The sequence below is a fragment of the Leptosomus discolor genome, chromosome 1 (genome assembly GCF_034619465.1).
Source record: "Leptosomus discolor isolate bLepDis1 chromosome 1, bLepDis1.hap2, whole genome shotgun sequence".
In the NCBI taxonomy this organism is placed as follows: Eukaryota; Metazoa; Chordata; class Aves; order Leptosomiformes; family Leptosomidae; genus Leptosomus; species Leptosomus discolor.
Genome location: NC_141391.1, coordinates 24,624,189 through 24,648,994, shown reverse-complemented (window position 1 = coordinate 24,648,994; position 24,806 = coordinate 24,624,189). Strand labels below are relative to the sequence as shown.

Genomic DNA, 24,806 nt, shown 5'->3' with positions numbered 1-24,806 from the left:
GAAGAAAGTATTTTTCAAGTGGCTATGAAATATATGTAAAAATATTCTACATCTCCCATAAATTTTTATTTTAGCAAACTCAGGTCAAAAACCTACTTTTCTTTACAGTTGGTGAACAAAAATAGTGAAAGGTGTATGTTTAGAAGACAGCCTCAGTATTACTCTGCCTATTTTTTCTTCACGCAATTGATCTTTGCTTTGTAATAGCTCTTACGTTTTGTTCACATGGAAGAGGATGTCCCCAGTACTGTTGTACTGCTGAATACAAAACTGTGTAAGAAACCATCAGTTCAGCTTCAAATACAGGTTTTCACTCATTGGCTCTGACTCTCACCTCTTTGGCATCCACGTCATGTACTGTTCTAACTCGGTGATAGCTTATGTCATCACATCAGGTATTACAGGTTAATTTTTGTCTGATTATCACATTCTCTGCAAAAGGCATCTTTTACCTATGCTGTCTACCAACAAAATTGAAATGTGGACACTCAGAAAACTTGGTCATGAGAATGCTTAATCTGAAGTAACAGAAAAAACATACCAGAAAAAATGGACAAACAAGCCAAAGAATAGCAAATTGATTTTCAGAACTAATACTCCACAAAAGCGGACTAAACTCCAAGCAGCCTGAAGAGAGGAGCAAACCTACTGAATTAGAGATTGCTTTCCAAGAGCGTAGATGCACAGTGCAAAAATTAGCACTGCAACTTTCCCAAAATGACATGGAAATTAAGAAAAAATCCTCACAAAAAATAAATATGAAAGTTTTCTTTCTTTCACTTACCTTGAGCAAACAACTCAAGAACTCACATTCTTACTTGGTCAGTAAAAAAGTTCCCAGACAAGTCCTCAACTCGGTGTTGATAATAAATGGTCACAAACTTTAAGCAAAGGCTAAGTGCTGTTGCAGATATACTGGTAACTGCAAAAAAAATACCCAAACAAAAAACCTACTGCTCTCTACTACTTTTCCATTACGAAATAAGGTGCTTTCTTGTAGGTAGGAAGTAAAAAAAATTCCTTTGAGTAAGGTATTTTAAGCCCAAATAAGCTGATGGCTACCAGTAGATCCGTTCTGAAAGAAATATTTTAAATACATGCTTTTGTAAAATCTGGAAAGTTGAAAAGAGTACTAAGGATTACTTTAATGAAATTTGAGCTAGTCTATAGAACAAGTGAGAAAGGGTACTCCACTAGCTGTTTATTTTCAGAGTTTTGTGTTGAGAGGAAGGCCTTTTCAAAATGGTAACTTAATGAACACATCAAAATTCTCTGTCTGTATACATGCAAGTTGTAAGGTCTGGGCTCGTATCATAATACTTTCCTTGGTTTTCCCTGAATTTAATCACCCCAGTACTACAGTGTACAGAAAAAGTTTGATAAATTTAAAAAGAGTACCTAGAAATGACTTGTGGACACTTAAAGTTGACACCATAATTCCTTCATAGACCTGTGTTAGTAAACTGACTGATTCTGATTTTAAAACTTCCAATATAAGAAGATAAAATTTTGTTAATTGGAATGTAATTTGCTGGGGCAAGGAATATATTAACTTTTAGTGGCATCCATACTTATGATGAAATTTGAGAAGGACCATGATGTACAGCTTGGGAAAGGACTATAAAGTTACTATAATGGATCAACTAAAGACAGTGCTAATTGAATTTTAGGTTCAGGATTGAGTTCATTAGTAGTTCCAAGTCCAACTAATGATTTACACGTGTTAAGTTCAATACTATCAATATTCCAAATTTCTATACCTATAATAAATTATTACGGATTCAGTGATTTACACTCCTAAAAGAGTTATTGACTAAACTGCTATTTGACTGTAAATTTGCATACTCAAAGAAACCACTTTAAGTCCCTCCTTGCTAAACTAACAAAACCAGTGCTAACGAAATGAGAAAGGCCTGTAATAGGAAGCAGCAGTAATAAACTGTTGCAGAGTCGGAAAACAACATGTCTATTACATTGCAAAGCCTGACTGCAGCAAGACACAATAAAAAGACAGGGTTTTTTGCATATATGATGCATTTTCTTCAAGGCGAGCAAGAGATACAGGATTTACTTCTCAAAAACTACTGAAGTAAACACAGATTTGTTCTTCTGTTGTTTGTACTGAGATCCATTACAATGCATTTTCAGAAAAAAGTTTCTCCACCATAAGAACAAGAACATGTTCAAAATATGGACACCATAAAAACACTATTTCCACTTTGCTCTCAACATGAAGTCAGGAAGGCGGCTTTCTGGAGTCATACTCTAATAATTAATGGTACTTCGTATAAGGCTTCAGTCAAGAATGGTGTCTTGAGATGCAGTATGAGTCTAAGATCTTTTCTCTATGAGTCTGTGAGACTGGAATAAACATGATGCTCTGAAAAAGCATTTGATACAGTGATTTGTATGTAACTTATTTTTAGCATTCTAAGAACAATAGACTATGGAGATCTGGACTTCAACATCCACGTTAAGGCTTTCGCGTGAAACTGCTATTCAAAGCTCTGTTAGCTGTTTACCAAGATGATTCAGCTAGGCACCCTTCACCACCCAATATATGTATTTTTTAAAAAAATAATTCAGGGCTATGCATATAATTATCACTTCTATGAAGAGAAGGTTTTTGTGAGAGCAGACTGAAAGATTCAGTGGTAAATTAAATAGATTTAGGAGACTGACTACAGTCAAAAGTGTGTAACTTGAACAGTACTGTTCCCTCCTTTCCATCTCTGACATTAATTCTGATAGCTGGCAAAGAGGGTGAGAGGATGCTCTTCCCTGACCTTGATGTACCCTGGTCATTTGGTTACATCTTTGTTTCCTAAACAGAGAAGTTAACTTCAAACCTATATGCAAAGAGTTTTACACCAACTGACTTACGATGAGCAAAGTTATTTCTTCTGTGCAAGAAGGACATGGTAGACAAATGCAGGAAGCTTTTTCTTTTCCTGCAGAGAATGGAGGATGTGCAGCTTTCCTCTTGAGCTCACCACATTCTCCAAGTCATTATGAGAGTGCTGTCCTGACCTTCAGGCAAACTCCTACCCATGCTGACAGCAATGCTATGAGGGTTTAGGGGATCTCTGTGTTCCAAGCAGTGGATGAGATTCCTTCTTTTAGTTTATTTACACGGAACTGGTAAAATGCTATAAAAACAGGGAGGTCAGGAAGGGTGGGCAAGTTTCCCACATTTGCGAGACTTGGGAATGAAAATATAAGATTGACACCAGCCCTCTGACAAAAGGTACAGCAGGGTAAAATGCAGAATGCCTGTCTGGATCCAGGATACCCTACAACCAGGCAGGACAGATATCCTACCAGCTACTGAGTGCTGAGGCACAGCTGCACAACAGACAGACACTTGCAGTTGTTTCTGATACAGAACTGCCTGTGATCATAGAATCATAAGGTTGGAATAGACCTCTGAGATCATCAAGTCCAACTGCGGACGCCACACTTTTCCCAATACCTTAATCTCCATGGGAAGCACTAAGCAAGGCATGCTATGGCGAGGGGAGCTGCTGAAGCGCCTGAACGGCTTTGCTGGTGTCAGGGCTCAGCAGGGCAAGGCCTGGCAGCCAGGGTCTGTCCCACCACCCCCGCCAGGAGCAGGGCAGGCAGGGGCCAGCCCCAGCCATCAGGCACCTCTGTGGGATGGGCCAAGGCCAGGCAGGGCTGTGGGGAGGGCCCTGCTGTGGTGTGGGACTGACCGCCCTGGGGGCTGTGATGGGGCCCTGGGCTGTGGGCAGAGGTGGACAAAGCCCAGAGGAGGCCATTAAGGCTTATTAATGCCCTCAGGGCCCTGACCACTGGTTACCCATTCAGAGTAATGTGACCAAATTTAATTGAAGCTATAGGAAGCCCTAATCAGTTGATTTGAATAAATTTAGAATTGTAATTGCAGGCCCGCTCCAGGCACACCCGGCAGCCCTGTGAACAGGAATCACATTTCTCTTAAGCCTCAGACAGCTGGGGGTAATGAACAACAGCTACTGACACCAGTAATGGTCTGCTGTCTTGCACCCGCCGCTGCTTTAACGTCAGGTAGATACTTACTGTCATCGACTATGCATCTGTTTTCATAGAATAGACCAATAGATGAAGAAAGGTGTATTTTTATAGTGAACTTGAGAAACTCTGATGACTGACCTCCTTTACTTTGGTCTTTCTTGGCTATGTGTCTATCTCAAAGGCTGTAACTGTACCATAACAAGACGTGTCCCCAGGTAACTGGATCTGAAGCTTTTTCCTTCTGGTTACTGGCACCGATCTGACAGACTTTCAAGGAGGATGCCAGGGTGCCCTTGCAGAGTTAACATCAGCCTTCACTGTTCTTTTGCTACAAGTACGATGGCCATAAAAGCCATAGCTTCCACCCGTACTACATGACCCGCTCAGGAAACAAGACCTTATGGGATGGATTTCCAAATTGGGAAGGTAGCTACGTGAAGTATTTAAGTTTTTCTCATATCCATCATGCCACCAGATATGCAGGGTCAAATATGGCATAACTCAAGCAGTCTGATGTGTACATTGTACCATGTCAGACTCAGTCCCAGAAAAGAGCACATAAATTTAAATTTAAAAACATACAGCAATCCTGATGAAACAGTACCTCATTAACTTCAAACATACCTCTGAAAGCATGCAAAGGATGAAGCTGCTGAGAAAATATGGAAATATGTCTCTTTAATTAATTGCCACTTATCTGGCAAAATGCTACCAAAGTATATACTTGATTTGCTTTCCGTCCTTCACAATGACAGACCAGTGATAAGACTGGCCTAGAATGATTGTGGTATGACTTTAATTTTCTGGATAGTGGTAATAACCAACATCCTTAAAAGACACAAAAATGAGATTAGGGGCACGCGGCAGCTTCTTTGCTATATTTGCAAGCATCGGCCAACACGTGATATAGTGTGACAGCCTTGGTGACCTTGGATTGAATCTGACTTCCAATGTTTAATCCTCTTAGCGATTTGAACCATCATATGCGCCATTGACTGTCCTCCAACTATATCCGTGTAGTAGTGAGGCCCAGGGACAGTAAGCATCCTGGAGAATTTTGCCATCAGAATGAGATCTGAAGCCTCAAACAGCATTCTGCCCAGATGCCCAGCTATGGAAATCCTGAGATCACTGAGAAAGCTCCTGTTGACATTGCCTGGCTCTGAAATGTATGAGTGTTTTTATAGGCCTGTATCTAGCTGCAAACACCTATGCCACTGGCTATGCAAAAATGTGTCCTTCCAGGTTATAGTAACTCCTGTTTGTGCACAATGAATAAACAGGGGTCTGAAATCCTTTTGTATGCCAAACTATTCATGAGGACTTCAAATGTAAAATATGTGTAACGCTAATGTGTCTCATTATCTCTGAGAACAAAGGAGTAATTTCTCATGTGACACAGCTGGAATTTTAGTCGATGTAAAACAGAAAATTCTACATTACAGTTGTGGGATAAAACTGTTTGGTATTATTATAGCCTACATAAATCTTACTAATTATCACAGCCCAGTCCTCAGAAACAAAAAAACCCTTCTTCTTCCTTTTCTTCCAAGTCTGTCCTTAGTTAATTTCTTCTCTTGCCTAGACAAAGTGAAGCCTAGATTAAACTAATAGGACAGCACTGCCACTATACATGTTCATTGGTCAGTCTTTGTAAAACCAAACTTGCATTATTGCTGCCCTTTCAGTGTTCCTAACCACTTGCTTGGCTGTTACCACCAGCCCTGTTTTGAAATAGGTCTATATTTTAATGTCTTTGAGCTTCTAATGAAATGGAAGTAATAAATACACTAGTATCAACCACATCACTGCTTTATTTTTTTTTCCAATGGCAAAATAATATCTACCTAGTAAAAGGAGAAAGTTATATGCAGAATACATGAATATGCTTACAGTCTTAATCCTATAATGAGTAAATTCTGTTCCTGAGTTCAGTATTCAGAGAGATCCTGAATTTAGACAAGCTCAGTAAAATAAGATGCTTGCAGGAGAAAAGCATAATGAAAGTTTACCAACAGCTAAATTAACCATTAACCACTGTCAATGCCTGTAGCTCACTATGTTTTATCAACGTCTACAGCTGTGTGTAAGTACTGCTGAAAGCCGTATTTAAAGATTAGCCTGATCAGTATGCACAGGATGAATTATTACCCTAAGTGATAATCGACAGTCCTAAAAAGGAAACTATTTTCCGGGTTTTATCCTTACAGTGTTAAGATATGTAAATACATTTTATCATTTGAACCGGCAAAAATATTTCCCTGGCTTCCTCATTCTAGCTTCAATTTAAGGTCACTACTGCTTGAAGTAAGATCAGTAGTAATAAAACACTGAATTGTGTTTGTAAGTGAAGCAATGCAGAGAAGATTTACAATAAAATTGGTAAAAATTAAATATGAATACAATCAGCTGTGAAAAAACATCTGCCGGAAAATTTATTAATATTAATTACAAAGGAGAACAATTATTTACAGAAAAGAAGCAGGAAATTATTAAGGGCCATCAAGAAGAAATTATGTACATTTCATTTATGTGATTTTAATTTTATAAACTGGAAAATCCCTTTTAATTAATTCTGCTGTCAAATACCTTTAATTTGGATTAATATAACTTGACAATCTGGGTACAGTAGTTTAACCATTAAAAATTAGCCACATAATTGAGAACTTAGTGCAGTTATTGAAATGTTTGTTATATCTCAGAGACCTTAAAAAGATGAAAAGATTGACCTGAAATTCCAAATAAAATATTCTCCAGACAAAGTAAAAAATCACATCTGGAAACAAAAGGTTTCCATTCTAACTTGTTAAAGACTTAGTAGCGTATAGTCAATGTTAGAGTCATGCCTAGAAAACATATTAACTGGGGAGTGCATATTTTATGATGATCGCTGCCAGATCCAGTAACCAAAATGCCAACTCATACTCGGTTGACAGCCAAGGCAGCAGCAGGAGTAGGTGACATTGCCCTCTGCTTTCTCTGCTGCTGGAATCTTGCTATCCCAACTGAGATTTCACGGGGCTGCAGGAGGGAGTGGGTCCTCTGCCCTTCACTGCTGCCCCAGAAAATAGCAAAAATCTTTTGTGCCTGCAGCTTATGGTGGGACACAAACCTGATTTTCCACCATAGTTGTCAGAACACTAATTTACAGCTCTGTGTACATCACAAAAGAAAGAGATGGATATATCAAATAGGCATACGGAACCCAAAGAAACTGAGGGAAAAAAATCATAAAAACAACAGTAATGATAATCAGAAAGGATATGCAGGCAAAATGTGTGTATGAAAAGAAATATCTAGGTAAAAAATATATCAGTAAGTCTTTTATTTAACCCCATGGTAACTTCAGAGCTTGTATATGAGCTAGACTACTTTGTGATAAAAGAGAGGAAAAAGCAATTACAACATAAACATATAATTTTAGCTTCTCTAAAAGATATCTTAAGTAGTCATCGCTCATTATAAAATTGAACTGTCATATCTTGTAATGACTTAGAGAATTCAAACTAGAAACATCTCAGTGTTAGAGCACTTTACAAGTTTGATTTTCTTTGAAGTATGTTTGAGTTTAATTAGAACAGAATCTTCAAAGAGCTTACCATTTGACTACCTATTGTGAAAAAAGGCTAAAGGGTGGCTGTGCACCATCAATTTATAATCTTTGTCTGGAAAATCCCTGGGACTTCCTGGTTGCAATTCTTGTCAGTGGAATAGAAATGTGGGAACAAAGCTGCTAAACATCCAACAGCTACCCCACAAAAAGGGTGGACTTAAATTCTTATCCATTATTCCAGGATAATTTTTGCGATTTTCCCTTGTCACTTCTTTCCAACCTATTTATTTCCAGATCATTTTGACTGAATGTCTACAAAATCCTGCTTACACATTTGTCACAGTCACCCTCTAATAGCAGCATGCCACTACTTGTAAGTCCTACTAGTATTAATAAGACATGAGTATGTCATTGAATTATTGTTAGTGTCTCATGGTTAGACCCCTGTAAGAAATACGTTCTGAAAATGTTGACACGAAGAAGGTGATATTCCAGTCTCTTGTCATATTTTCACATTCTGCATTGAATTTACCAAATAAAATTTAACTGAACAACCTCTAGAATAAGGTAAGATCAACATTCAGATAGTCACGGTTTCACAAAGAGAAAAAAATAATATATCAACACACAGCAGTTCAAAATCATCAACACAAGGTGCAATGTAAATAAATCAGGGTCACTGGTTCATATCTATGTCTGAAATATTACATGAAAATGCAGAGGTTAGTGTTTAAGAGTAACAGAGGCGCCGCAAGGAAATTAAGTTCTCAGTGCTGTTTTTTTTTGCTGTTTCCCTGATCTTGTCACGTAATTTTACAACACATTTTGTCTTGAAATTTTAAAGATGTTCACTGTGCGTCACATGAAGACTGGATGGTAATAAACCGCTGCTGCCATTTTTTTTTAAAGGACCTACACTATGACTGTCAGTTTATTCTACTTTTTGTGATTTAGAGGGGACTCATGAAAGAAGAAGAAACTGGATCTTTGTCAAAATATGCCTTCCTGTTAGCTTTTTCTGTGTTATTTCCAAATTATGTAAAATATTTCTGTCATCTTGCATCTACCCAATGTTTCAGAGGAAAGTCTGGAAAAACTTTCCAAACATCAAATGCTTCTGAATCTAAATAAAAGCATAAAGCTGAACAGATACCATCAAAATCAAGACAATCTTAATTTCACTGTTCAGAATATCCAGACCTGAAAATGGGGAACAGAACCAAGTATTCTATACCGTGCTTTATAACTAAAATGTTATAAGATTTTATAAAAATTCCCTGACAGCTCAGACATACAAGTTTCTGGTTATTTTTATTATTTTTACCTTGTCAGAACTAAAATATAGGTTACAAAACTATTCTTCCTAATCAAAATAGCAAGAATGTATATAAAATGTAGTTTCAAGTTAAAATAACAGTGTCCCAGAAGTTTGGTTACATAAGACAATTTGCAGCAGACACACCTGTATGTTAAACTTGCCTGAAGTATAAATAACAATGGCTTTCTCACTGACTGTGCAAGACTTTGTAACGTAGCTCCTTTTTCAAATGCTGCATGCTTTTTCATATCTGCAAAACAGGTGCTATAGCCCTTTGTTAGATTATGAAACCTACTACTGTCAGAACTAAAATAAGAACCAGCAGTGTTATTCATTTTCACGTTTTAGCTGAAAACCAGTAATGTTCAGAAATACTGAAACACATATTTCAGCATTTTCCAATCTATTTTGACCTACATGACTCTCCCAGTTGTGAAATCTATGCTGGCTGACATCCCTTCTGCCCCTCAATTGCATTAACACATGCCCATATTACAAACAGAAATAAAATATTAATTCCTTTTCATGTCACCCCTTTGACGTATCTTGCATATCTCTGTCCTCTACCACAACATTCTAATTGCCATAGTAGCATACCTTCCAGTTTGGGGAACACTACCAAACTCTAATGCAGCTTACATTGCACAGCAAACAAGCCTGATTTAAAAACAAATTCAAAGCAAAGTAGTTTCTTTTTACTCACAAGAGGTTCTGCCATGATGATGCGAATCTTGCGTTCAGCCTGAGTAGTAAAGTTAACGAACAAGCTCTTCAGGACATATTCGCCTGGTTTACTGTCTGGGTCAACACTGATAGGTAACATGGCTGGAGGCCCTTTTTCTCTCTGTGTACCAGCAACAGGTGGAACAGGTGGCTTGATATATCCGTTACCAACTGGAGAAGCTGAAATGTAGAAAAAACACATTTACTTTTGGGCAATTCAACACGTCTTAACTTTTCCAGAGCACCCCAATGGCCCACTATACTGTCAAAACAAAATTGGAGACTAGTTGATAATCAAAGAAACACACAACACAGAAATATAATTTCCATGGCACAGTTATAAGTAGAATGTACATAATCTAGACTTGAAGAAGAAATCAAAGATGAAATCTTATGTATTAAAATTGAGTAGTGTTTACTATGCAGTGCACATTCAATCCTGTTTTTTTACATGGTAAGACTTGCTGATGTCTAACTCTTCGATTAACATCCTCATTTATATCCTTTGTCTTGCAGGCCAGATCTGTAATCCAGCTGTCAAGTAACAAATTTATTCTTTATTGCTATTCAAACTGACCTATCGTTGCAAAAGTCAGGAGTGTGGTCTTTTGACTACGGTGAGTTGTAAAGGGCCTGATTTTCCTCTCATTTATATTGAGATCAATCAAGAATGACTCTTTTAAAAACAATGACATTTCACCACTATAAATTTTATGTGAAGAATTGGACAATAAATGTTTTTCAGGCCAAAAAAATGTTCATTATATATTAATTTTCCTGAAAGTACCAAACCCTATAGACCCCTTTGGCATTTGTGAGATCACATTAGGAGTACTGTGTCCAGTTTTGGGCTCCCTCACACAAGAATGACATTGCTATTCTGGAGCAAGGCCAAGGGAGGATCACAAAGATGGTCAGGGGCTTATGTGCTTGCTACACGGGTACAGGCTGAGAGTGCTGGATTGGTGTAACCTTAAGAAGAGAAGGCTAAGGGGAAATTTTATTGCAGCCTTCAGCTACCTAACGGAGTACAGCAAAGATGGAGCCAGACTCTCAGCACAGTGACAGGATGAGAGGCAACAGACACTAGTTGGAATGTGGAAAATTCCAATTAGATATATGGAAAAAAATTTCCACTATGAAGGGGTGATCAAACACTGGTACAGGTTGTCCAAAGATATAGTTGAAATTCCACTCTTGGAGATACTCGAAACTTGGCTGGACAAGGCCCTGAGAAACCTTCTCTAGTTGGTGAGCAGAGATTGGACTAATCCTCCAGAGATCCCTTCCAATCTGAATTATCCTGTGATTCTATGAACTCCCCATAACCACTATCAAGATATTATGTACTAGGCTTAGTTCTACTTACTCTTTTTCTGGGAAACTGAAGGGAAAATTAATTGAAGTACTATAAACCAAAACCTCATTAATTCAAATATTACCATTCTACAAATAAACTTTCCAAAACAAAATCCTCAGGCTTAGCTCCTACTGGCAATAGAAGTCATGTCTGGTCTTCAAGCAGGTACTGGTAGCACCCTCTGTTAGCTTTGCCACAGACTTTGAAAAAGGCAAATTAAGTAACATCGGGAAGCCGAGCCATTAGCCACTCTGAATGCAATTTAAGTGTTGTAACACCCACAAGCACTGCTGGTGATTGGGCCAGAGGTGCTTTAACACAATACAAACTGAGGAAGTACTGTGAACTAATACCAACACAGCATTTCCCCATAGCATTGCATTCCAGAGTGTCACATTGTATGTTGCATCCAAGTTGCAAAGAAAGAAAAAAAGAAAGAATGAACTACAGTGATGGATGCCGCACTTCTAATGCCTTTAGCCTCTCCTTTTGAGGGATAGAATTGCAACTACTACTAAAAGTAACTGTCAACTATGAATTACATGAGATTGCTTTAAGAATAAATGAGATTTTACATCCTTCCTAAATACTTTAACACTTCATTGCTGCAAAAAACTGAAAAAACTAAATCACAAAGATAATGGAGATTGTTCGAGAGTATTCAAGATGCAGCAGAATCAGACCCCAAATTCATGCACTGAAAAATAAAAAAGATGCATTGGAGAAAAGAGAACATGTTTTCCTCTAGAAAAATCAAAGTTTAGAAGTCCACTATGACTATAATGCAAGATAGAAAAGCTTTTGTTCATGTAGCTATTATTCTGCAAGTGTAACACATCCATACTTTACTTTGAAAATAACTCCCCTGATTGACAAGGCACGCCATCACTCTTTAGCACAGCAGCACCACTTCTTCCACTCTAATAGATCTTTCCTGGTAGATTTGTTTCCTGGAAAGTTTCACTCAACTTTTGAGTGCAAAAGCATAATCATGGAGTCTTATTGGCATTATGATTCTGCATAAAATGAAGTGTATAGAACAGTTCTACATTGATATTATAGAAAACTGTTTCTAAAATTACATTGTTGTTCTGAATAATAATCTACTTCAAAGCAACGAAAAAAAGAGACACCAGAGAAGAGTGTAAGTGCTACTGCTCTTCTGGAATCATCTAGGCTCTCCTAAAGTTTAAGCATGAAGACAGTGGGATGCAAAGGATCAGATGCAAATTTATATGGACTATCAAATATACTAGGTAATGGAAATTTCTCCACAAATAGCTTTAGGAAGGCATCAGACAATGTTTTTACAATCACTAATATATTTGCTAAATGCTTGGTTTTGACTGGCTCACATCTATCCCTGAAATCCGTTTGATTGCCAAGAGCTCAGTTAGGAAAAATGGTTTTTTGTGAGCAGTGAAACCAATTTGCTTAAGGATTTGTGTCCTTTGTGCAGTAAAGGCCCTGTCCGCCCCCCTGTCATCATCCCAAGCTCCCCCCAGTCGTTCCCAAGCTCCCTCCCCAGCTCTGCGCCCGAGGCTGGGCAGGCAGGCTGCCCACCAGCCAGCTTCTGCCAAGCAAAACACACCCGGGCTGGGCTGTCCGCCTCTCCCTGGCCAGTGCAACCATCCCAGGCGCCCTCCTGAAGGAATCTGTAGGAATCTAATCACATGCAAACTTGTCTTCTGTTCCTTGGGCAATTTTGGTTGCCTTTTTTTTGGCTACTAAGTTGAAAATCTACTCCAAAGGGACAAGCAGAAGGGATGGAAGGAAGCAAGGAAGGCAGCGTGTGAGATCACGCACCCTCATATCCTTACGAAACTAAGTTTAAGAAACCTGGGAGCTGCCACCCTTATCTTCAATTATTGTGGCATTCAGCCAGTATTTTGAGGCTGGAATGTAAATCTACATAAGTCATTGTTAGCAAGAAGCCTTTTAAAAACGATGCTGTTAGGCTTGTGAATAGGCTGATCTAACTTTTTTTTCCCAGACATCTAACTGAAAAATCAATTATTTTCACACTGTAATACAGAAATGCCATTATTTGTGAGATTTGTCAGTGCACCAAAATTTTTCATTCTAGCTCTTCTCTGAAATATTAGGACTGTACAGCCTTTCCCTCAAAGGAAAGAAAAAGGATATCCTGGGGGTTAACACCTATTAATGCTACAGCAACTACAGCAGTTATAGAAATGGCTAAAATATGACATTGCTTTAGTTCAAATTCTTAAAGGATCATTTTGTAGCTGCTAACTCCATTTAAGCATCTTCAGTGTGGAAGTTAACATTGTCAACAGTGTGAGGGTTCTGTGTTGATCATTAGTTGGTCATGAACTATTATATACTGGTTTGGCTTTGTCATGCATCTTTTCAGTTTCATTATCTCAAGCATTTTGCATGTGCTTGGTATTTACTTTGCAAAAATCTGGCCAGTGACTATTTCACTGACATCTATACTGATGATGTAACAGAATATAGTTTGTTTTCTAGACTGAGTGCCCTACAAAAGCTCATAAGAAAAAGTTGCCTGAGACATAAAACAGGAAATCAAGGACTCAGAATTTAAGAAATACCTGCATTAAAGTAATCCATGATTGGCCACTTTATGTTGACACATTGTAATGTGAGCCTTAAAAACAGCAATAAAAAGGATGTGTCCATTTTTGCCATCTATGCCAGTGAAACACTGCCCCATTAAACAGAAGGCGTAATTTTTACGTGAGAAATCACAAAATAGGGTTTGTATGGGTTTATGCAGAAGATATCTGGTGGGGGTGGGGTGGGAGGAAGGGGTTATACTCAATCGTAAATATTTATTTCATTGATAAATTGAGTTTTTACTACTTGATTTCAAAATAGTAATGTTCTGCAAGGAGAAGTACCAGAATGGATCACTGAAACATTTTGTTTGAACTCCTCTAACATATTGTAGGATACTGGTCACCACACAAGTACTAAACTAAAACCTTCACCTACAGAAAAGTAGCTCATTCCCAAGGAGAACGAATGGCGATGCAAGAGACCAGGGTAACCCTGATGCCTAAGGGCCCTGCAATAGTAGGGAATCTATACGTAAATTTTTGAAAGTTGTATACATATTTAAAGCTCCTATCCTAGGAAAATCCATAAAAAAGTTTAACTATGCTTGATCAACTATAAGATGTCTGTACCATTCCAGGGTGAAATTCTGTCTGAGGGCTACTTCTCTCAACCCATTTTCTTGTTTTCAAGACATGTTCCCTATTTTTCTACTGTATTTGCAATAAGCTGTATCTCAAATGATACTGTTTTCCCACAGAATATTTTAACTTAGTTCAGTCTATAATCACAAGATTTTCTCAATGCTATGTATATTTTTAAAATTACAAACAAGGAGTAAATATGGAGGTAGCAATGCAATATCACATATGGTTGTCACCACAACCAGATACTATGGCCACAGAAAGGATTACTGAACTAAAACCATTGCTAATTTTTTCTCCTGAATTAATCATTTCCCTGAACATAGAAACAGTTGTAAAAAAAAAGCGGAGTAGTTTTAACACATACACACGGTCACTATGCTGATAATGGAGATGAGTACAAAATTAAAGTATCATGAGAGAGTCTCTGCTATGATTTACACTACAGGTATTTTTCTTAAAGCTCTAAGATGAAACAAACCAACAGAACAATCATAACACACAAGCCAAGAGTCTGTGCTACACTGGATACAGCTTCAGCCAAACATAGTTACTGAATTTTTAGTATATTTAAGCAGAAGAAACAGAGATCACCTTTTTTTAGTTAACTGTGTCAAATTTATATTTCAGCAACAACAAACAAACTAGTAACATAAACCAAAATATGTATTTGCAGTATTTTCATACCTACCAAGCCCCTTTATAAAGCCGATCACACTGGATTTTCTCCAACATGCTACTGTAATATCCATGAGCCTGTGAATACCTGAAATGTTCCACTCCTTCAGTTAGAAAAGTTAGAATCCTTTTCTAACTAAAATCGAAAGGAAATTAACTGTTTCATAATCCTTGTTGTTTCACACTTCACTATAAATTTTTCAGCATTGAAGCAGATATTTCTTTTAGTTTTTTGGTTTTGTTTTTTTCATAGACAACCGCTGAAGACCTACAATATGTGAGCTAGAGCAGGCCTTCGGATCAGATCAGCCTTTCCATAACCAAAGGGGTAATTTTTAGCTTCAGCATATGATGATGACCACTCACGGAGTGTCTGCATGTCTATATTTATCCACAAGTACATACTATGCTGACAGATTAGTGAAACTACTTCAGGCACTCCAAGAACATGAGACAGGATAATGGAGTTCGACATAATCAAACCATGCATATCAAACACACGTATTATCATACAATCCAAGCTGAAAGCAATTAGTATAGAAATGCAAAGCACAGAGACAACACAGGATGGGGTTTGTTTTGTAACTAAGGTCTTTTGGCCAGAAGTACATTCAGTTTAAATTCCTTGTGATAAAACCAAGGCAATATCTCTTCTTTTCCCATGCCAAGAGTCAGTGAGAAACCACATATCCTTAAGGATAATTATACATCTGCTGAAATAACTCCTAGGAAGATTTGCTTTGTTTTAAAACTTCAATTATAATATTAAAAAGAAAACACATTATTAAATAAAGCATGAAGAATTTAATTTACAAGGATATGGTACATGTGCCAAGGTTACCAAAAGGTGGCTTTTTCACCCTTTGAAGGTGAATATTCACAATTAGTTTGAGCTTTATAGACAAAGACAACAAAATTCAACGGAAACTTTTGCTGAAAGAAACAAAATAAAAGTCTAGCAGAACCATTTTTATCTTGGTGAAAGAAACTAAGATTCCCAGGAAAAAGTTATTCCAGCATATTAGTAAGATGCTGTAGTAGCACTATTTTAATGTAAGCATTATTTTCATAATTTATTTGCACGTTTCAACAAAAAATAACCATAAAGGCATAAAGTTAACCAATAAAACATATTAATGACTTGCAATATGTATGATAGGAAATAAATGTATTTAAAGTACACGACTTTATGATAAGCAATCAATGCTACTGATACCTGATCTTTTTGTGTTTCTGATCCTCTCTTAGGAAGATTTACAGTAAAAAATTAATGACTAGGAAGAATTCAGTGCACATCTGAGTCTCACATCCAGACTATTTGGAAAGTAGAAGTGTAAATTATGGTGGCATTGGTGTTGGTCTTACTCTTCACAGGGGATCAATCTCATGCAATATGAATATTTGCCTACATGTTTTGTTTACTGCTTATTTTCCGTTTTTCATTGAAAGAGTCGATAAACCAGGGAGTATCTTTTTAAGATACTTCTTCCCTCCTCTCAACTGCATGCTTATCTAAATATAATTTAAATTTATTATTAAAATACATGTAAGAAAATCTAATTGTATAGCCTAGAGCAACTTCTAAGGTCCATACAAAAGCTACTGTATGAATCTGCCATAAGCAACAGCATTGCAGATACAGCTTTCCTTCTCTAGTGCTGGAAACTATTTACACTCCCAACTGTAGTGAGGCTGGCATGCATTCTCCTAGGGATGGAGAGATCTGTAAAAACCTTTTGCATATGTCTCAGGTAGAGAGTATCAACTGTGGAGCTTTGACACTACACTTAACTGAAAGTACTGCTGCAAAGCTTCCTCTGTTTTAATAAAAAATGTAAAATAAGCAGTGAACAAAACACGTAGGCAAATGTTCATATTGTATGAAAATGATTCCCCATGAAGGCTCATTTGGAGGTGAGGCAACTCTTTGCAGTGAAAAATTCACTCACCGAGAGCAGTATATAGATACAGACAGTAGATACGGGCACATACAGACAAGAAGAATGTATGAGACAGTGTATATGGCAAAAAACTCAAACATATTTTTCCCCTTAGTAGAACAAAGTTGTCACAATACCACATGTATCAGAAATCTCAGTGTACTTGATTTTAAAATTCCAGACTCTGAAGGCTCTGTCTAAAACTGTTGTTCAAACAACTACTGGGAGAAGACACTAGGTCATTCTGTGCAGCTGTCTTGACAAACAAACATGACATAAAACTATTCCAGCTCATCCTGTCTTTCAAAAGCCTATTTAATCCAAATCCAGGATTCTTCAGGAAGAGTTATTTTGGTTGACCAATTGGATAGATGGTCTGTAATGCAACAAAGGAAAAAACCCAATAATTCTGTACAAAACAGAAGTCTAGCTATAGCATGTAAATACCTATGCCAGAGGAACCACTATCTAGTCTAGAAGATAAAATGGAAGAGCCTGTGAAGTCAGCAGGTAAAAGTATAAAAGAAGTTCAAGATTCTGGAGCAAAAGGTCTCATTCTGAAAACAAGTCTGAAGGGAATAATAGATTTGGGAAGAACTCCAAAAAAGTTGTGAAAGGTGACCTAAGCTCTTCCAAACAGAAATTCTCAAACTACCTGATTATGCTGAAACTGTAAGGGAGAAAAGGCTAATTTATAAATTTCAGATTCCTCCATTCCTTTAAAGAGGAAATGGAAAATGACCTTGGGAAAGTCATTTGTGTAAAATAGCATGGAGAAGAGAAAGGAAGGGGATACCTTCAGTGATAAAGGTATTCCAGGATTTGGTCACAGATTTAACTGAGATAAGACCAACTTTTAAAATTATTTCTGTCCAAAGACTTAGTGGAAAAATGCTGTTACCAGGTTTAGATATATTTATTTCACTCTTTTCAGAACACTTGTTGAATGACAGAAGACATTCCAACCCCTGTAGACCTGGCTGGGCAATCCTTCTCCAAACTTTCTATTCCTTTTACCACAACAGGACAGTGTAAATTCTATGTGAATACAAGGAACAGCAAAGCCAGAAAACAGGAGAAAAAATCATCCACTAAGAAGTGGCAGGGTTGCCAATAAAGTTTAAGCTTTGGCCAACCCAACAAATCTAGCCAAGAAAAAGGAGGCTTGAGTTTCACATGTGTGAAATGCTATTCTTCAATTTATTTTCAGTATCTTCGGGAACGTTATAAACAGCAGGCCTAAAACAGGCCGTATGGTATCCTCAGTGAAACTGAACATTCCAGGACATAAGGCTGACTCCTCGTAGTACACATTCTGCCCTCCCCTGAATCTCAGGGGTGGACAAGGAGTTGCAGAACAGAGCCTCAAAACAAGTCCCATTTCTCAACAATCAGATCCAGCCCTCTGAATGACAGAAATAAAATGCAGCATCCATGAAAATAACTATATGGCCCACTCAGTAGGCCTGACGGATCCTAAATACCACTTGTGGGGGATGCTCTTCTCTGCATGTCTACAAAGAGCTCGAATGCTCATTCCACGCAGAGGTGCTTATGAAGCAGCCATCTTCTGAGATCACCCCATTAGGAAATAACCAGTTTAATACAGAAATCTTTGCCCAAGTTCAGGGAAACGTTAGAACAACCTTTACACACACTGACAGGTATTATTTGAGATGGATGTGGTGAAGTGCCTGTTAATTTCAGTCTGGTACCTTGGAAAGGTTAAAACTGTTGGTTTGGCTTTATTAGCCAACAGCAACCTTCCAGCCCTCACATCCTAGCTGCTGCGGGTAGGTGTTAACCTTGGCAATCCTCAGATGTGCATGCACTGCAATTCTGTGCAAGAGAGGGGTAATTGATATGAGACCCTGTAGAGGAAAGCAGTGGGCGGAACACAATTTCTCCTCTTGCAAGAGACCATATCTCCATATGCAGGGGATTCAATAATGATAACTGCCAAAACACACAAACAGGAAATCCTGTCATATATGTCCATCCACTTTCTAAAGGCCTTTTCATAGACTTGGCAAAGCTCCTAGTAATTACAATCCTGTAAGATGTAGACTTTCCCTCTCTCTTTCTCCTAAGTTGCAGGTCAGGGGCTGAGCAGCTTAACAATGTTCCCTAGGTTCTTACCTCAGATCCTCGCAAAACATCTGAGTGAGACAGGGAAGCAATTCTCCTTCCTGCCCATTCTCTTCGCTCACCATTTATTTTTCTGCTTCTTCTCACCCAGATCATTATTTTCTTGTTTACATATACCACCATGCTGAAAATATGTGAGAATCTAGGCATGTAACATAAAGATTTTTAGCCGTGGAGATTTTAGAATTTGCTTGGTTCATTATGACATTAAAGACTTGAAAAAGCTAAATGACATGGGAAATCTTGTGGACAATCTCAAAACAATTTTCAGTTGCCATTTGAGTGCTCCATTTGCGGGTGACTTCTCACTAATGGAAAGATCTGTGTTGCTTCTGATGGGATCGAAATAAAAAATACTTCTCAGTTTCTGTGTGTTATATGGTAATGACATACTGTCTCTTTGAAGGCTGACTTGAGATTAACAATGTATTTTCAAAATCTTTGTATCTTTTCTAGATAACTTCAAAAGTTTTGCTATCTTTTCCAGTTATTCCAAAAGTAAAAATTCCAAATAAGGGTGGAAAGATATATTCAGAATGTCATTTTCAAATTAGTAGATGAATTGATTTTTAAAAAATTAAAACAAAGAAAACGTTTATTTCTGAAACCATGCTGGAATTTCTTTGGGCTCAAACACAGCTTAAAAAGCATTTTATTTTAAATAAAGACGTTCATACTCTTCTTTTACACTTTTTTATGTACTAGGGGAAAAAGCTAGCCTCCACTTTGGTTTCGTTGGATCAGAAAATAGCTTCCTGTAAGATTTTTAGACAGATGTTTTGTTGGGTTTGCTTTCCTTTTCAGAGACAGGGAGACGAAGATATTCCCGTCATTTTGTGGTTGATGGGTGTTAGCAGAAGAATTATTTTTAGGGAACTTGGAAAAGTGCCGAGGAAGCATAAGGCTAAAAGAGTCCAAAGGAGAAGGAACAGTTACTTCCAAAAGAGGGACCAGCAAACAGGGAGGATGTGACCTGCATGTTCCTTCCCTACACATTTTCTCTTGAAGAGAGTATACTTTTCTCCTTAAATGTTTTACAATAAAACTGTCAGAGTCTGAGTAAGATAGAATTTTTAAAAGATAATTAAACTGTTCGTTTTTCACTATAGAAAGACATGGAATGATTGCATCTGAGTCCTATTCCAATTTCAGTAGATACCTCAGATGTTAGAACTGGAACTGTCCCTGAATTTTTGTTGTCTGCTTGTCCACACTTGCTCTTTCAAACCACTGCCAAATGTTGGTTCATGCTGTCAGAAACTGATTTGTTTCACTGGAATGAAAACAACATATCACTTATGGATGACGTGGCTTCTGAGCGATGTACACATGTGAATGAAAACCCAAGCGTGTTGTAATGCACTTGTGCAAACATAAGCATTATATTATTACTGATGCACAAAAAGAAACAGACTGTAGCTCGTTTCCCTCTGAAACTGCATGGTCTGAACAGTCCTACTGACTTAATACTGTTCAATATCTAAGAGTTGATTACCTAAAGAGTTTTGCTTATTTCATGCCATAATAAATATGATGTCATGTTTAGTTATGTTTCAAAGTGTAGTACTACATTGAAGAAAAATCTTTAAAAATGTAGTTCCTTCCTTGATCTCATCTTCTGATTCACCTGACCTACGCTATGGCTGCCTTTTAGGGAAAGGTTCAAATTTAGTCACCTATAGGCCAACTATCAAATTTAATCTAGCTGTCTAGGCTCTGAGTAGAGTAAATGAAGAGAGACTGACATTTCTAGGTGATTATCATATACTTCTTAGATTCTTAGCTTAAGGCAGAATAAATCACTTTCTAGAGGTGCCTATTACTTGTCAGTGATTACTGAAGGAGAACTGACAACAAAGATATGCATCCAAGGTTATAAGAGATGACCCTCACTCTTACGTGAGTAGACTCTTCAAGAGCATCTTGTACCGACTAAACTGCATTGTGGTACGTTTCAGCTGCTGCTGGCTAGGATTCATAACCTTGCTCGTGTGGGTGGAAAATGGCACAACACCAGGAGCAAACCAAGCCGCAAGCTGGCACTGTGAACTGTCAAGCTAAACCTTCACAGACCAAGAAGACTTTTACAAAATTTTGTGAAGCTTTCTGTGATGAAACCACAGAAGAGATTTCTGTGAATGAAGACTAACATGAGAGCAAGTCAGACATCCATTCATGTCTCCCTCTACAGTGGAGCGAAGTAACATCTATACAAAGAAAAACAAGAGAAAAAACTTTGCAGCCAAAATCTGGATTAATAATTACCATTATCAATCCCCCACTCTATGTCTGATTGAATTATTATTGCCATTACTTAATACTGGCTGCAGCAGCACACTCACAACATTGTCTATCTTCTGTATTAAATTAAATGCTATTTGATCTCTTTGCTTACAGGCAACCCAACACACAATGTGTCATCTTTTATTAGCCACAGACCATTATGATGCTGTAGTATCTAACAACCCCTTATTAACATTACATGAACAACTCTTTCTCTGAAAGCAGCGTTCACTTGTTTCTTACCCACAAACCTAAATGCAAATGAAAATGTTTGCTGCTTTGCTAGACTGAGACTTCAGGACATAAATATTTCTCATGGTGACTCTGCATTATAAAACCAGCAGGGACAAAGTAATGACTTTTACCATCCACATGAGCTCAGTGAAGGTTTTTGAAAACTTGGCTTGAGTACAGCTGCCTACTGAAAAACTTTCACTTGAACAGATGAGTGAAGTGTATGGAATTTAGCTGCTGTCCAAGGGACCTTCTGCATGACCAGACAGTTGCAAATACCAAACACAACATGGACAGGACATTGCTCTCATACTGGTCAGTGGGCCATGATGGAAAACTCCTTCCATATATTAAAATGTCTAAATGTTTTGGAATAAGTGACTGCCAGAAAGACATTATTAAATTTGGAGAGGAACAGGCACCTGTAGAGATAAACTCTGCACCAGTTAGTTATGAAAATAAAGAAAGAATCCTAAGGTTAATATTGGATTTTCCAAATAAACAGCTTAAACACAGAGAAAACAGAGTAATTCCTTAGAAAATCTGAAGAGCATAATTACAACCAAAAATAATAAAAATATTCCTTTTATGGGATATTCAAAGGGAAATTCAGTATTCCTGAGGGCTAGGACAACACTAATTTTGTATCAGGTTTTCTTAAAGTGTCAGCAAGGACAATCCAGGCAACCACAACACAGCTGGCCTGATACTCATCCAGGAATGGCTGCATTTGATTAATAAGGAACCAAAGTATAATAATACAATGCCATAAGCATAGGTTTATGGAAAATAGATTTTATTAAACTAACTGTATCGTTTTATGAGATTATAAATTTGGTTAACAAGGTTAAAAGGGCAGTCTTATATTTCTGTTTGGCAATTGGATTGGTATCTTACCAAACTGTAAAATGAGAACCAGAAAATCACGTTCTCCACAAAAATAGATTAAAAGCTAGGTAACAGATACTTCTCAACATGGGTTAAGGGAGAATCCTGCCCTAATGAATGTACTTCTAGTGGAGGTACAGAGACCAGTTCTTGGTCCTGTACTATTTATACTTACTGTTAATGACATAAAAGAAAAACATTTCTATAAAGCATACAGGCAAAACACAAATTGAGAGTGGTAGAAAAAATTGTAAAAAGATCCTTCTACTTTGAGTAGCATTTTGGAAACTAAGTGCAAGCAAAGAATATATAAGATATTCTAACCTATGGAGAGTTGCATAGCCAGAGACAAAGAACACATACCACACAGACAGAATGAGGCTTTCTATTCCAGGGAAGCACTGATTATGAAAAAAGGCCTGAGATCAGGATGACTAATGTGTCGAAAACAGGCTGCTATTCTTGTGACCTGAAGAGCTATGGAGAGCCTTTTCAAGCAGGATAAACAAAAGCAGAAACAGGAAAGCTCTACTGCTTCATTGCCAGTGTCTCTGCAACCACTACTGGATGCTTAGTCCTGTTCTGGTATCTGCAACTTGAGAAAGATGGTGATGAACTAGAGGACATTCATGAAAGGCAACTATAACTAATGACTGGAAAAGTTGCCTTAAAGCTTAGTTTAGGTTGACTATGAGAAAGTTACAGTCATTTAATCATGTCCTCTAACAGCAGGAATTTGCACTTATTGCACCTACAATGGCACCTATTTGCAAAACATATTTACATGGAGCCACTCAACCCAAAATGCCTTTTTAGACGACAACACAAGCACTGAGGCACTTCCAAGGCGTGACTCATTACCTCCTAACAAGCACATCTAGAGCAGCTCACATGAACTGTACCCTGAAAGTGCATACTTCTCTCCACTGGCTACCAGGAAAGCCAGGCTTGACTATGTCAGATGTAATATAAACACTGAGGATGCCTGAAACTTAGGTGAGATGGATGACTTCAATGCCTGCTCAGCATGAATATGAGGAATAGAAATTTGCTAAGACAGCTCTTCGTTCAGTAACATCCAATGTCTGGAATTTTAAACTAGACAAACGCATTAAAGAAGTTAAACACAAAGGGAAGGAAATTAACCACCAGAATGCTATTAAGGCTGGTGCTGATTCTTCCATTAGTGGAAATTTTAAATTAAGATTTTTTTTTAAGATGTGCTTTAGCTTAAACAGAAATTAATTCAGAGAAGCCATAAAGCCTGCTCTATGAGGAGAACAGATTGGATGACACAATGGTTTTTCTGGTTGTATAATTTATGACTCGTTGAATACATTAGTAGAAAACATATTGCTGAGAACAATCTTTCATTGGTAACAGTATGACACAGATGTTCTAAGAAGGGTTTTCTATCTCTAATCTTGGTAATATCAAGAAGCAGAAGTCTGAATGCCTATCAGTGCTTGATTTCTGTTTGTACATCCAGGTACAAATATAACTTGTGTGATCAGAGTATCTTTGTGGTATATGTAATTCCTGAGATGATGGTTTGCTTGTCAAATATGCTTTGCCAAAATAGAAGGTGATTTTAAGGATTGCTTTGTAGAGTACACCTGAGGAGAACATGAAAGTGGAGGTAACTTGAGATGAATCAATTTTCAGGGAATATTTTAAAGAGAAAGTGCATTGCTAGAATAATTTATAAATATGCCTTATAAGTGACAACCATACAAAACAGTTGTTTGCCTTAAACAAATGCTTGTATAGAAAAGTGAAGCTCTCTGAAGGTGCAGTGATATGCTCCAGGGTAGCCATACTCTACTGTCAGAGTGAATGTCTGAGAAGCACAGAAGAACCATGGCTGAAATGCTGTTACTGAAAGTATGTTCACATGCACAGGAAGGAAGACTGTCCTGAGAATCTGGAAAAGGTTAAAACCAAACTTCAGTGCATGTTACACATCACCCACAAATGCCTGGTCATCTGCTACAGAATAAAGCTGAATCAATACAAAGATTCAAGGCCTGTTCCTTGTATAGTAGCACACTCTGAAATAAAATTCAGTTTCATACTTGGGTGTTTAAGAAAGGTTGCGGTAATGCTGAATGCATTACAGAAATATGTATTCCAACTATTGGACATGATTTGCTTCATACTTCTCTTGTGGCGCCTTAGAATCCAAATCCAGTAAATTGTCCTGTCTCTGTCCCAAAGGGAACTTTATAACACAAAGTTGAGGCTCCAAGGGGTCAGGAGAGCTCAGAAAACAAACACATGTTTCTAGCATTAAGCAAACAGGCCAGAATCGTTCTGTTACAACCCCCCGATTCTCAATATAGAAAGAAATTAAAACCAGAACAATACTGACCTAAAAAATGCATACATGGTTTTGTAAATAGGTACGGAATCAAAAAGATAATTCATAGAAAAGAGGGTAGGCAATGTTTGGCAACGCTGTTCCATAAACTGTGATTTTACC

General features: G+C 37.6%; 1 protein-coding gene across 6 annotated transcripts in view; it reads right to left on the bottom strand.

Moving 5' to 3' along the window:
• The window catches only part of FRY (FRY microtubule binding protein), a 203,075-nt gene that overhangs the window by 134,013 nt on the left and 44,256 nt on the right, over positions 1-24,806 (bottom strand). For all 6 annotated transcript variants that reach the window (XM_086481863.1, XM_086481865.1, XM_086481869.1 and 3 more), the window contains one exon: positions 9,589-9,788. In XM_086481863.1, the coding sequence (XP_086337989.1) occupies positions 9,589-9,788 (200 nt within the window). The remainder of the gene's footprint in view (positions 1-9,588; positions 9,789-24,806) is intronic.